We start from the raw sequence: 13,663 nt of genomic DNA, 5'->3' as shown, positions 1-13,663 counted from the left end.
AGATGTTCTAGTTGTGGCTGTGCAGTGCTTAGCCCAAGTCAAGGACTTTTCACCTCCTCAGTACCCCTCCAACAAGTAGGCTGGGGGTGCACAAGAAACTGGGAAGGGCCACAAGTAGGACAGTTGACCACAACTAGCCAAAGAAATATTCCATATGATATGGCATCCTGCTGTACAGTAAAACTGGGGGGAGTTCCTGGGGGATGACAGCTGTCCTATTGCTCGTGGACTGGCTGGGCATCAGTCTGCAGGTGGTGAGCAATTGCATTGTGCATCACTTGTTTATTATATTCTTTTATCATTATTATTTTAACCTTCCTTTCCAGTCCTTTTAAACTGTCTTTATCTCAACCCATGAGTTTACCTTTTTTATGATTCTCTCCTCCCTTCTGCTGTGGAAGAGCAATCAAACGGCTGTGTGTTATCCACCTGCCCTATTAAACCAGAACAATACTATATATAGCAGCTCTTGGCATGTGACTCAGTATTGCATGCTTTTATGTAATCTGTAATACTCTAAATATTGCAATGATTTTACTTTTTTTTTTTTTCTTACAGGTTAAAGGCTTATTCCAGTTGCCTTCCTCAGGCTATTTTGCTTTTCTGGATGATACAGTGATAGGACAAGTGGGAATGGCTTCAAGCTGAAAGAGGGGAGATTTAGATTAGACATTAGGAAGAAATTCTTCCCTGTGAGGATGGTGAGACAGTGGCACAGGTTGCCCAGAGAAGCTGTGGCTGCCCCATCCCAGGCAGTGCTCAAGGCCAGGCTGGACAGGGCTTTGAGCAACCTGGTCTGGGGGAAGGTGTCCCTGCCCGTGGCAGGGGGTTTGGAACTGAATGATCTTTAAGGTCCCTTCTGATCCAAACCATTCTGTGATCTGAACAACAGCAGTGTGTCCGCAATCAAACTTACTTCTTTGAACCACGTTTCTGATACATCCATAATACTTGTTCCAAAAATACCTACTTCCAACTTACGGTGAAGCTACTGCAACAATCTGAGAGTGTTTCAAACACGTACATGCGCATATAACAAAAACTTCCATATATTAAAATCAACTGAAATGCACAGCAGTCAAACGCTATCTTAGGCATCATACACCGTGATCACATTCCGGTGACTCATCTGAACACTGGCTGATTGCATATGCTCTTCACCTCCAGCAGAACAAAGTGGAAAACATGTTTGATTGTCTTACTAGGATCTACGCAAACTGTTGGACTGAGGAGCAGGGCTGACCAAGTTCAAGGTGCTGAACGCAAAGCTGTTGCAGAGTCCTAGATTCAGGTTTTACAGCTGCTACTTCACACTTGCTGCCAGTGGGCTTAGGGCAGCTCTAGCATGAGCTGAGAGCTGGGATTTGGAGTTTGCAAAACAATGAATCTGCTTGTTAAGAGTCTAAATGTTCCACATTTAGTGTCTTACAGTGGAAGACACTGAGCTGTTACAATGGTATCATGTTCTAACTACAGTGTACACAAAGACAATTTAAACAATGGTTTTATCTTGATCTCGCTGCCTGCTGGCAGTCTGAAGACAAGTCTAAACAAAGGGAAGGCAAGCAAAGGTAATTAGAAATACCCGTGGCTCCTTCAACCAAAAAGGAGATGTCTTGTCTAAAAGGCTTAACTCATGCAAGAAGCCTGTGGAAAAACAGACCAGACTGGGTAAAAATACCCACTCTATATCCACCTCTTTTCATGCTTGTTGCAGCAATCTCTTAAGAGTGTATTCATACCCGCGTTTATCCTAGTGCCTACCTAGGAATAGTCCAGATAGGAAATTCAGACCCATTCATGGTACTAATCTGCAAAGCTCTTATACAGAAGGATGTTTATGTCATTGGCTTTGGTTTAGAAACTGATCGGTTTACTTACAACAGTAAGTGCCATACAATGAACAGGTTGGGAATATCAGCCTTTGTTAACGGTATCTCAGCGCTCTGCTCAGTACCTTGGGTCTCTCCTCAGAGTTCTGAGAGATCAAAGAGAACTGATGCAAGAGTAGCACAAAGCTGCAAAATTACACACACCCGGACCTCTCGAGGGTTTACATGTGGGTGCATGTCCAAAAATGCATTTTGGCTAACAGTAGTTTTACCGCAAGACAACAGTATGTGTCTTTAAGGGGGCTTCAAGTACAGTTCTGAAAAATCTCAGTTTAGCAAACACAGTATCTTCTCGCCATGTTTCAGGACGCTGCCTATGGCAGTGCGGTCCGTGGAACACGGCCACTGAAGTACACATCACAGGAACACAGGTGATGCGTGGCAAACTTAAAAAGTAATCGCAGACTCTAACGCACCCCTCCTCAGTTTTCCCGGCTGAGTTCCGACTGGCAGCAGCCGGCCTCTGCCATCTCCCGAGCAGGGACCTGAACACCAAGCCATCGCCGTTACGGATCCACCGTCAGGGCGCGGCGGTACCCCCGCAGCCCCGGCGCAGCCCGAAGACCCGCAGCGTGGCCCCTCCGCTGAGCGCTGCTGCCGCTGCTCCCGCACCGGGATCCGCACGACCCAGCCGGGGTCCCTTCTGTCCCCCGTCCTGTTTCTTACACAGGGGCCGACCGCCGGCGGAGGTAAAGGCGACAACCGCCCTCCTCCGAGGCGGAACGTGGGCCGGGCCGGGCGGGCGGGCCAGTCCCGGGAAGGAGCGGCGGCGGGGTGATACAGTCCGCGGTCATGTCGGGAGCAGACGGTCGGCGGGAAGAGCCGAGGCGGACGGCGGGTAACGGCGGCGGCCGCGGTCGGGGGGGACGGGTTAGGGCAGGGGATAGGAACGCCCACTGTTACCGTGCGGGGCTGCAGAAGGTCTCAGCGGTCTCGGGGCCGCTTCGTGCCCTGGCCATAGGGGCTTCCCAGGCGGCCTGTGGCGCCCGCGGCTCGGTGCCCCTTACCCTCCGCAGGGGAAAAGTGGGACGGGGATTCCCGTGCGAGGGGCTGAGGAGAAGGGTCCTTCCCAAGCCTCGTGTGACCCGAACCGACCGAAGCTGGGGTAGCGCTGCCCGGAGGTCGCTGCAGACGTTCGCGGGGAGCTGGTCCTTTGTTTCCCGTCGGAGAAAGGGGGGAAGGTGCCGTGCGGGAAGGACGGCTGGCGGCGGCCAACGCGGAAGTAGCCTTGCGAGTAGAATGCAGCGCCTGATGTCTTAAGTAGAGTTTACTTGAATGAAACTGCAATATGACAGTGGCAGTGGAAAGTTAAAGACTGGGAACTGACTAAACAGGATTAGAAGAACAGGAAAACTATCCTTCCTAGATTTTTTGTGGCCCAGGAATTCTGTTCTTCCTATGTCTACATGACAGCATTTTCTGTCTAAAAGTTTGTTGACTAACATTTTTATGGTCTGCTGTCCCCTTAAGGCAAAAGCATGAGTCAGATCTCAGGCACACAAGCAAAAGCACCGTGTAAATTTACACAAACAGATGCACTCTTAAAAGATCTCTGGCTTCCTATTACCAAGTCGTAGGCAGAGGTGGTGTGCCTGTGTTCTATTTACACTCATTTTCCAGCACCTGTATCATTAGTCTGACTTGCACAATACGTTTCAAGCAAACTGAAATAGCCTTTTTTTTTGTGCGTTCAGGTTACTAGCAGTAATGGTAAGATTCGACACCTGAAAGTATGATCCGTATTTGCCAGGGATGTGTACGTGTAAATACTAACACTCAGAAGCATGTGACTTTCTTTGAGCCACCCCTACCCTCCTGTGCTGTCATGTTCAACGTAAAAGCTTCTAAGGCAGAGTCTAGCTTTTTGCAAGTTTATTCTAATATCTTGATGAGCGTTTCTCCTCTATCAGTACATAGCTATGTTAGTTTGTTTTGCAAAAGGCTTTAATCAGATGTGATGAAAAGATGGGAAAAGATAGTACTGTGTATGTACCAAGTAGTTTGTAAAATATGTGTATATGTGACCTATCTTCTCTTACAATTGCAGGCCATGCCCAGTTGGATAGCAGACCTACAGTAACCACTACAGGTCCAGTATAGTATATAATAGTAAAATATTGAATAAAATAGTAAAACATAATGCGGTATACAATATATATAAACATAATGTAGTAGTTAGTCTCCACCAGTAGGAGGAGGTGCTGTGATTTTGTAGTCCATTGAAAAGGTTAAGGAAAAGGAATAAGTTTTTTTGGCCCAGCCATCTGCAAGTCTTTAGTTTTGATGCTCCCAAGATGTGCATGTTCCCGGTTGTTCCCACAGTTACCTTTATGTGCTTTCTCTTACTGGAGATATTTATGTCAATCTAGTTTAGCAGAAGAAAAGGTATAAATCTTGCATCTTCTCAGTTGTCATGAGCTATACATACTGTTACACTACCTACTATAACTCATATGCTGCATCCAACCTCAGAGACTGATCAGCTTTGCATTAGCAGCATTACTGAAATGAAAGGAACATCAGTGTATTTTCAGATTATGTGAAATCATAAATACTGAGTTAGACACTCTGTTTAAATACAGCCAGCTAGTTATACAAAATCATGATCTCTGAATATGTCTATGTAGATACAGATACACAGATATAAAATATGCATGTCTTGACCAACTAAAATTCAGGACTTTAAGAAGAGCCTCCAAAAGCTAATGAAGCCGTTTAACTGCATGCCTACTCACCTCATGTGTGAATGAGCTTTTGGTTCACATTAACAGCTAAATTTTAAGGCTGGATGCACAAGTTCTAATTGTTTCTTTTCAATGAATGATTTAGTGGCTAAATATCTTTTTGATCTCTTTAACAGATGGAAATCAGAACATCACAGAAGTAGATGCGCTTGATGTAAGGTAAAGTTCTGATGGCAGTGACAGGGAGATTGCCCATGGCACTGAGGTCAGTGCAGGGTTTTCTGATTTTTGTTAAGAGCTGTTCTTATTGGTTATCCAGCCAGTGTTGTAGAAACATTGACGCTAAGAGTCATCCAGATGCTAAGAGTCATCCAGAATTCCTGTTCCCTGTTTGAATTCTCAGATGTTACAAAAAGATGTTTTTATGAATGGGTTGCTGATAATACAGTGGAGAAGCAGAAATAGCTTAAGGGTAACTTTGGTCATTTTATAATGAAACAAAAGCATTTGGCTGATGAAACTGCACTCTAATGTCTGCAGGCAAATATTCTAAGCAACCTGCTTAACTTTTGAGATCAGACAAAACAGGCCATTCTCAGGGTGGTATGGCTAAAATACACTGTATGTGTACCGACATGCTGATCCCCATCGCAATCAGCAGGTAGGTCTCAAGGGTATTCAAAGGCTATCCAAAACCTTCAGAACTCTCAAATGCTGCTGTAAATAGCCTGGTGGGGGAGCGGGCGGTGTAAAGGAATGATTCCTGCATAGGTTGACCACCCAAGGAGAAAAAAACTGCACCAAACTGACCATTCCATAGCAGGGAAAAAATACCCACAACTCAACCCAGTTACATGCCAAAAATAACAGCTGTCACTACAGCCAGTCCTAGGGCAGCATGACCTGGACTGTCATTCTGTGTACCTCTAACACTGGCCTTATCTATTACCAGAGCCTTGTAGTTTCTGTTTTCTGCATCAATATCTCTGTGTCTACAAAAGCAGTAAGATTGTCTGCTTTGTCTCTCAAAATACAGCTATGCCAACACTTGGAAACAACCTTTTGGGTCCAAGTGCACAGTCCATAGGTGTGCTATCATAGATTTCTATGTTGCATTTTGCTCATAAAGCAGTAAAATTGCTCAATCAACCATCACACTAGTTGCCATGATAAAGTCCTTTCCTTAGAAGCTGGGTAGGTCATTTGTTTTGTCCTTCAGAACAACAGTCCTTCATCTTTAGGATTTTGACAGCTGGTTGCTAAAAACTTAGATGCATAGCTTTGATTTCGTTTTCTTTAATTTCTTCTCTCTTTGCAAGATACACTGGGCATACCACATCATCACTAGTTTACTGCTTATGATGCAGTACTTGGTTTAGTTAGAAGAACTTGAAACGGCTACAGTTCCAACTAAGTATATAAGCACTATCCAGTTATGTTAAAATAATACTTAGCTATAACATGGAGAATTGAAGCCAAGTCTAAAGTGCACTGTTATATGCCCTATAGTGTTATTATAGGAGACAGCCTCCTGACAAGAGAAAATACAAATACATTGTAGAGAAACTGTTCAGCTACCTGATGGAGTCTAGTATGCAGTCAACACTTCTTTTTACTGAATTACTTAACAAACCCAAGATTTTCAAAAATACCTAGCAATTTAGGCTCTTCCTAAGATATTTTGAGGTCTTGTCTTCTAAAAATGGATCCTCCAAGTATTTAGTCAACAAAAAAAATCTCAGCTAGCAGCAATACAGGAAGGGAATCCAATTAGCCATTAATTCATTAATCAAGAATGTTTTCCACCTTTGGCAACAGGCAAACCCTTGATCCTGCAGTGCAATACAAAATGAACCATCAAAGAAGAGGAATTGCATTAATCTTCAATCATGAGCACTTTTTTTGGCATTTAAAGCTGACAGACAGACGTGGCACTCTTGCAGACAGAAACAATTTAAAACGCAGGTAAGAAACTTGGTTTCTCTACTAAAGCTTAAAAAGCTAAGCTTCAGAACTGATATTCATAAAAGCAGTTACCCACATCTTAACATTTAAGTATAGAATAAAAGATTTTGCAGACAGAAGCACCTGTGCAACCTTGGCAAAGAAAGCTGTAATAAGAAAGCTTCAAGGGACATTGTTTTAAGTTGCAGAAACTGCTGGCAGAAGTCCTGTGATTTCAGTGAGTCCAGAGCTCTCTGAGGAAAAACTGTCTGAAATAACTTTAGGTGTCACACCTGCACTTGACACCAGCTTGAGTTCAACTTTAGTAGTTGCTCTCATAAATAATGCATAAATGGGAATATTCATTCTCCTGCAGGGAAAGCAACTGAGCTCACAGAAACCGACATAATTTGAGCAAAATTTTTACTAATACTCATGTGTTTTAACAATAGTTTGACAGAGCTTGGGTTTGAAGTCAGACATTTTGATGATCTGAAAGCAGAAGATGTACTGCAGAAAATTTCTGAAGGTAGGAGGCTACGTATTTCTTATGTCTATTTGTAGCAGAATTTCCAAGTATCTTTTGTTCCATTCTCTCTGTTCATCCAACTTAAAATGATTTTTGTGCAGAAGGAAGTTGTTTAACGTTAGAAGAATTTAAGGGTTAGGCTTCAGATTATTTTATTGCAGCGTAAGTGAAGCTTCTGTGGAGAGAACTAACGAAGTTGCCAAGAGTTGAAAGAAAGTGACTGCGTAACATTATTCTTCCTACTTTTAGCAGCCTTTACCTTCAGCCATGTTAAATCATTGCACCTCCAAAATCTTTGCAGTATTACACTATCTGAAAATAGGGTTTGAAACAGGACTAGTCAGAGATTGAATGATACGATACAAATGTACAATGTTTTTTAAGCCTAAAGGACACTGTTTAGTCATCTAAACAGCACTTGACTATTTCAGCCTCCAAAGATGACCACAGTAATGCTGACTGTTTTGTTTGTGTGTTCCTGAGTCATGGCAAGAATGATCATGTTTATGCATACGATACCTACATCAAAATTGAGACAATCACTGACATGTTCAGAGGAGACAAGTGCCAGAGTCTGGTAGGAAAACCAAAGATATTTATCATTCAGGTAAGATGTTTGTTTCTGCATTCAGTGATGTTAACTCTGACCTATGTCTTCTTGTAATACAGGAGTTCTTTTTCCTAACACAGTCCTTCTACAAGGGAAAGTTTTTGCATCTGTAGGAAAGAAGTTATGGAAAATTGTTCCTTAAAGAATTTAAGACAAGGACTCTTAAAAAAAAAACCCAACCAACCAACAACCAAACCCAACAAACCAACCCTTATGTATATGAGTGTTATTATTATGATTCTAGCTGTATTTAATAAGCAACCCAAACTAAGCCCTTGTCAAATTGATTGTGAGTGTATATTTTTGTTTTGGGGGTTGGTTGGTTGGGTTTTTAGTTGGTTGGGTTTTCTTCTCTGTTTTTTTCTTTTGTTTCTTTTTTGTCCATGACCAGTACTTGGCATCTCTGTAGAATTCAAAGGATCAATTTAAGGCTTTATAGTCTCAGAAATACGGTTTGTGCTAAGTGGTCAAATAAAGCCCATATGTAACCCCGCATTTTATTCCTCTGTTCACAGAATAATACAAGTTGGAAGGGACCTTCAGGGTCTCTGCTCCAGCCTCCTGTTCAAAGCAAGAGTCAGTTATGGGGTGAAACCAGGTTACACAGAGCTTTATCCCATCTTTGTTCAGATTACAATTAGCAAACTCATGGGAGAAGCTGGCCCTCAGCAGATTGTAACTGTAGTACTTTATTCAGCACTGCCTTGCCAGCAGGTCTGAGGGAGCTGATTGTTCTTCTCTACTCAGTACTGGTGAGCTGCATCTGAAGTACCGTGTCCAGTTCTGGGTTCCCCAGTACAACACAAATACGGACTTCCTGAAGTGAGTCCTGCAAAGGGCCACAACGATAACTGGGGGACTGGAACATCTCATATGAGGAAAGGCTGAGAGAGCTGGGGCTGTTCAGCTTGGAGATGGCTGCTCAGGGGAAATCTTATCAATGTTATAAACAGCTGGGGGAAATCAATAAAGAAGAGGGACAAATTAAAACACACGAAATTCCATCTAAACACAAGAAAACACTCAGCTGCAGTCTCTCTCTGTGAAGATAGTTGAAGGCTGACTGAACACAGTCCTGGACAACTTAATCTAGTTTAAGCCTAGGGGATTGGACAAGGTGATTTCAAGAGGATCAAGAGATCCCTTCCAATCTCAGTGATTCTGTGATCATCTCAGAGCTTTTTCTGGGCTTCAGCACAGGTGTTTTAACTGACAGAGAAGCAAATGGGTCTTTATGAATTCAGACTCATGGTAATGTGGAAACATCTAACAAGAGAAGGTCCCTCTGGTTAGCATGAGAAGTATCATGTTAACACAGGTGAGCTTGGAAGAGGTGAAAGCATAACAATACTTCTAATCAACAGGCATGTCGAGGTGATAAACATGATGATCCAGTTATTGTTCAGGATTCACTAGACGGTAGTGATAAATCCATTGTCAATGAGACTGAAGTGGATGCAGCTGGTATCTATACCCTGCCTGCTGGTGCAGACTTTATCATGTGCTACTCTGTGGCACAAGGTAAGTTCTAGTATTTTACATTCAGTGTCTGATACTTCACCATAACAAGCTTTAACATTTATTCATTTTGCAGTCAAAATAATGAGTACAGTTCCAAGTCATCTGTTTTACGTGTCTGATAAGTGACATCTTGTCTGGGAAAGAGCCTCACATATTAAGGAAAAAGTGCTCCTCCATGTATCTTGCCCTCAGTCCCATCTGCTTTCTTGTAATGTGCAGATGCAATCCTGTAAGCTGTCAGCCCCTGAACCACGCTTATCTTGGCTAAGCACTGTAAGTGATCTCAAAGCCATTTCTGATCTACAATTTCCAGTGAAATTACATAATTGGCAAAGTAAGATTTACACCCATTAGTAATCCCTTACGGATGCAGCTAGCAAGCAGTAATTGTCCATGTATTTTTCGAATGGCATCACTATTTATATTTGGATATATTTTTATGTTCCTCTTCTACAACAGGTTACTTTTCTCATCGTGAAACTGTAAATGGCTCCTGGTACATTCAAGATTTGTGTGAGGCACTTAGGAAGCACGGCTCTTCCTTGGAGTTCACAGAACTTCTTACTCTCGTTAACAGGAAAGTATCTTATCGCAAAGTGGATATATGCAGAGACATTAATGCTATAGGAAAAAAACAGATCCCTTGTTTTGCCTCAATGTTAACTAAAAAATTGTATTTTCATCCAAAATCTAAGTAGATTGTTACTGAATAATGACAACCATTAACTAGTACTCACTGCAGAGGTGAAAGACACACCGTCTTAGTTCAGGAGACTAATATTCTCCAAGATTATTTGCAAAAATACTGTGATCAGACATTATAGTTTGTATACATAATAGTCTCCAAAATCTTAAAGGAATTTTAAAGCTAGTTTTACAGCTCTGTTCTTCTCAGGGAATTTGGGAAATGTTGATCGGTGCAAAACTATTAGGTGCTAAGATTTTATGGGAACTGGTATTCTAGATTACTTTTTCCCTTAAAAGTTTTTTGGTGTCTAACTATGGCACATTTTAATATTTGCAAAACATTTCAAATGTTGCATTAGGTTAACTTGCTCCTAGAGCGCAGTTGACAGGGAATATGTAGGGCATCTTTTGAAATTTGTGGACAGCAGTATCCACCTTCCAATTTCTGTGCATTTATTGAGCTTTTTAGATGTTGTTTTTTTTCTCTCAACACTAAAGAGGAGCTTAATTACTTGAGTACAACTGTAGCATTAATATATATTGATAGAAGACTGCTTTTTGTTTGCAACATCATTTATGTTTGGGGCACAATTACAGCTTGCTGGTGCTTTGTATCCTCAGGAGAAAAGCAAGCAGCAGTTAAGTGAGACCATGCACCACTTGCTTAGTGTGACTTTGCATAAGCTCACCTTGCACATATCTCTAAAGCTGAAGCACATCATTTCAAGATTCCAGGCTTACTTACAACTTCTGGTCATCTCTAGGCAGCTCTGCAAAATACTATATACGCAAGCCTTCATACTAAAGACCTTGGTGCTGGATCAGCCTTTTCCTCCTCTTGGCCTCAGAGGAGATCAGCCATACTGTCACTGTGTACATAAAAGTGATGGCGCACTTGTCACCATAGGACATTTCAGCATAGGATTGTTACTACTGCAGCATCAGCAGTAGCTCAATGATACCGACTGGAAGCAAATATTTCTTTTATTATTTTTTACATTATTGGTACATATGCTTAACTCTGGGGGACAGTGGAGAATTTGAGAAGAGTGTCTTAATCCACTTTCCTGGGTATGATGTAATTGATTTAATGGCTCTGCTTCAGTTAAATCTTTCCATATGCCATGTCCTGGCTCATAGATGTTGAGTCTTCCTACGGCTATTTTTAAGCTTTGTATAAATCATGTATGTCTGATTTTTTTTATAAATTCTTTCAATAAAATACAACAGTGAAACAAATTATTTTATAGTAAATGAGTTTGATCTTATCTTTCCAGCAGTATTTACTAAAGAAAGCTTACTTGTGATGCACACCTAACCTCACCAGTGGTGTTACACCAGCAAGAGTGAATGCTCAGACCTGGGAAGAGGAAACAGTAATTTCAGGGAAAAAATTCTTTGCAGAAGTTAATTATTCTATGAGCTACTGCTGTGCCATAGTAAATGGTACTAATAAAACACCCCTGTCATTTTGCTAACAGGCAGAATGTCTCCATTTTAGTATGGAGATTTGTCAAATATCTTGAAGAAATTCAGCAGCTTCTTCATAGGGTTTAAAAACAAAAAAAACTCCAAAAACAAACAAACAAACAAAACTAACAAACCATCAAGCAACCACATAATTTTTATACATATTTATTGCAACTTTCAAAACTGTAGTGGTCAAAAATATCCAGTTCCTATAGAGCAACTAAGTGTTTGTATCAGCTTTGAAAGAGCAATTCTAATATATACAAAACCAAAGTCAGTCCTTGTCCTTGATTTCCTGGACTGGGAGCCTCAGTTGCAGAGTCTGGCGCAGGCGCCTGAGCGATTCTTCTGCCTGCCAGTGCAAGAAAGAGTGAGAGTTCATCCTTCTGCAGCCCTCCATATTCTCATTCTCTTTCACACATCCCATATCTTTCTCAGAAGGCACTGGTCTTGCGCAAGAAAACAAACTACTCAAATGGAAGGCACTGAACATTAACAGACCTGCTCAAGTCATTCAGCCAGTCTCCAGAGAGAAGCATCTGCCTTGCCCATCCTACCATTCACCCACACCCCAAAGTATTATTTTCCTGAAATTAAAATCGCAAAATTCATACTCTTAGGCTACTGAAAAAGTATCAAACTCTAGCCTTATGTCAAATGTGGCTCATGAAATGAACTGAAATTATGGGTAATTTCAATTTTCTTCTATGAGACATTGAGCAAAAGGCTGGTGAGATGGGATGAGGGGGTAAGAAATGAGGAGCGAGAGATCTGCTACACTCTTTCCTGAAGACCACAAAAAGTTTCTCCTTTTCCATACCATTGTCTGTATTCTATAAATCTAAGCTTTTACTTTAGGAATAGGATTAACATGTTAGATACTGAACTCTGCAAGACATTCATTCTTCTTCCACGGAAGGGAGGAGGATTGTGCTACCACAGCAGTGCAGCAAACATACTGTCTCTGAAGCAATACAGCTTTCTATTGAAATGGCAAAAAATGCAACACGGTAGAATATGAAAAAATGGGTGTGCAGGGCTGATAAACTGACATTGACATTTGTTTTGAATTGAATTCATGAAGGTCTCCCTTTTTGATGACTTACTGAAGTAGTTTGTATGTCAGTAGCAAACACTGTATGGTCATTTAAACAACTGAAACTGGGTGACAAGTAATACACTGTTTTAAATGTAAGTAGCAAACCTTGAGGTCAATTTTCTATTAGCTTAGAGTTTACTGAAAAATTCTTAAGCAAGTCAGAGGCTACCTCATTATTTAAGGACTGTATTTAAATACCTCTGCTATGTTTTCTTTGAGCTGGTTGTATCGTTCCACGTTAAAATGCTGCTTTTTGCATTTCCGATAGAAGTAGTGGAGGAACTGCCTGTCTCTTGCATCAGAGTAAATGTAGTCCTGGTGAAGAAAGCAGGGCACATATTTGGAGTTAGCAAGAAAACTGGGTAGAGGTCCATTTCAGGAAGATTTATTAGTTCAACTTGCACATGTTCTGTTAAGAGACTATATATGAAGTTAGGTTCTATAGGTTGTAAGGGCCTTTTAGACATACAGTAGGAATAATTTCTTTCTCATCTACAGAAATTGTCAATTACAATAAGGACACAGCATGATCTTTGTGACTGGAGCCACTGACTAAGTCAACTTGGACACTGCTTCCAAGGAGTCAGAAAAACTTCAGCTACTATTTCTCAAAGACTTATTTGAAAGTCTCAAGCAATGGTGTCAGCAGCTGTTCAAAAAAGCCAAGTACTAATCTCTCTACCTACTCATATACCAAAAGCAGGAATGCTTTAGCCTCTATTAAAAATCAGTGAGGAAGAGTAAAACTTGCATTCAGAGCCAGTAATAGTCAAGCCAAGTAGTAATCTCTCTACCTACTCATATAAAAAAAAACAGGAATGCTTTAGCCTCTCTTAAAAATCAGTGAGGAGTAATACTTGTATTCAGAGCTAGTTCTTCATAAAAACAGTCGTCTCCCCTTTTCACTAAAGGAGCCTGATGTCTTACAAGGTCTATAGATCCATTGGTATTATGGAAGGCAGTGCTGGCTCCTCTGCCACATACCTCCATAACAAAAAGACTTTCACATCACACTAGTTCAACATCAAGATGTCCACTCTGGGAGTAAAGTACAGAGCTAAAACAGGCAAAAGAAACATTTCTCGAAGTCTTACAGTCTGTATTGTGTAGCTCAGTTAAGATCTGGTCTTTATGTTGGTCAGCAAACATTTTTTCTTCTAAACAATGCCTGTTCCCTGCTCCATTTCAGCTGTCTCAGGTTTACCTCCATTCATCAATGGAGGTAAA

At 41.3% G+C, this 13,663-nt stretch overlaps 2 protein-coding genes across 5 annotated transcripts in view; one reads left to right on the top strand and one right to left on the bottom strand.

The window, feature by feature from the left end:
• The first annotated feature begins 3,155 nt into the window (after window positions 1-3,155).
• Window positions 3,156-11,109, top strand: CASP6 (caspase 6). Its single transcript, XM_061478504.1, has 7 exons — window positions 3,156-3,981; window positions 4,753-4,795; window positions 6,395-6,541; window positions 6,973-7,049; window positions 7,481-7,656; window positions 9,024-9,180; window positions 9,640-11,109. The coding sequence occupies exons 1-7, from the start codon at window positions 3,903-3,905 to the stop codon at window positions 9,876-9,878; spliced, it is 918 nt and encodes a 305-aa protein (XP_061334488.1). The 5' UTR covers window positions 3,156-3,902; the 3' UTR covers window positions 9,879-11,109.
• Window positions 11,110-11,486: 377 nt separating this feature from the next.
• MCUB (mitochondrial calcium uniporter dominant negative subunit beta) overlaps window positions 11,487-13,663 on the bottom strand; it is a 45,244-nt gene continuing 43,067 nt past the window's right edge. For all 4 annotated transcript variants that reach the window (XM_061478471.1, XM_061478482.1, XM_061478489.1 and 1 more), the window contains 2 exons: window positions 12,635-12,751; window positions 11,487-11,689 (listed from right to left, as the gene is read on the bottom strand). In XM_061478471.1, the coding sequence (XP_061334455.1) occupies window positions 11,612-11,689; window positions 12,635-12,751 (195 nt within the window). In that variant the 3' untranslated portion in view covers window positions 11,487-11,611. The remainder of the gene's footprint in view (window positions 11,690-12,634; window positions 12,752-13,663) is intronic.

This window comes from Pezoporus flaviventris, unplaced genomic scaffold (genome assembly GCF_033815535.1).
Source record: "Pezoporus flaviventris isolate CSIRO_AGI_PZ_B2104156 unplaced genomic scaffold, CSIRO_AGI_Pfla_v1 ptg000002l, whole genome shotgun sequence".
Taxonomy (NCBI): Eukaryota; Metazoa; Chordata; class Aves; order Psittaciformes; family Psittacidae; genus Pezoporus; species Pezoporus flaviventris.
This window is presented reverse-complemented; position numbering and strand designations above follow the sequence as displayed.

What these genes read in the sequence shown, in the direction of transcription:
- CASP6 (XM_061478504.1), top strand. Translation starts at nt 3,903, where the DNA reads ATGTGTATATGTGACCTATCTTCTCTTACAATTGCAGGCCATGCCCAG. An exon ending in ACCTACAGTAACCACTACAG is followed by an intron (nt 3,982 to 4,752) that starts GTCCAGTATAGT and finishes TCTCTTTAACAG; the next exon opens with ATGGAAATCAGAACATCACA. An exon ending in CAAAGATATTTATCATTCAG is followed by an intron (nt 7,657 to 9,023) that starts GTAAGATGTTTG and finishes TCTAATCAACAG; the next exon opens with GCATGTCGAGGTGATAAACA.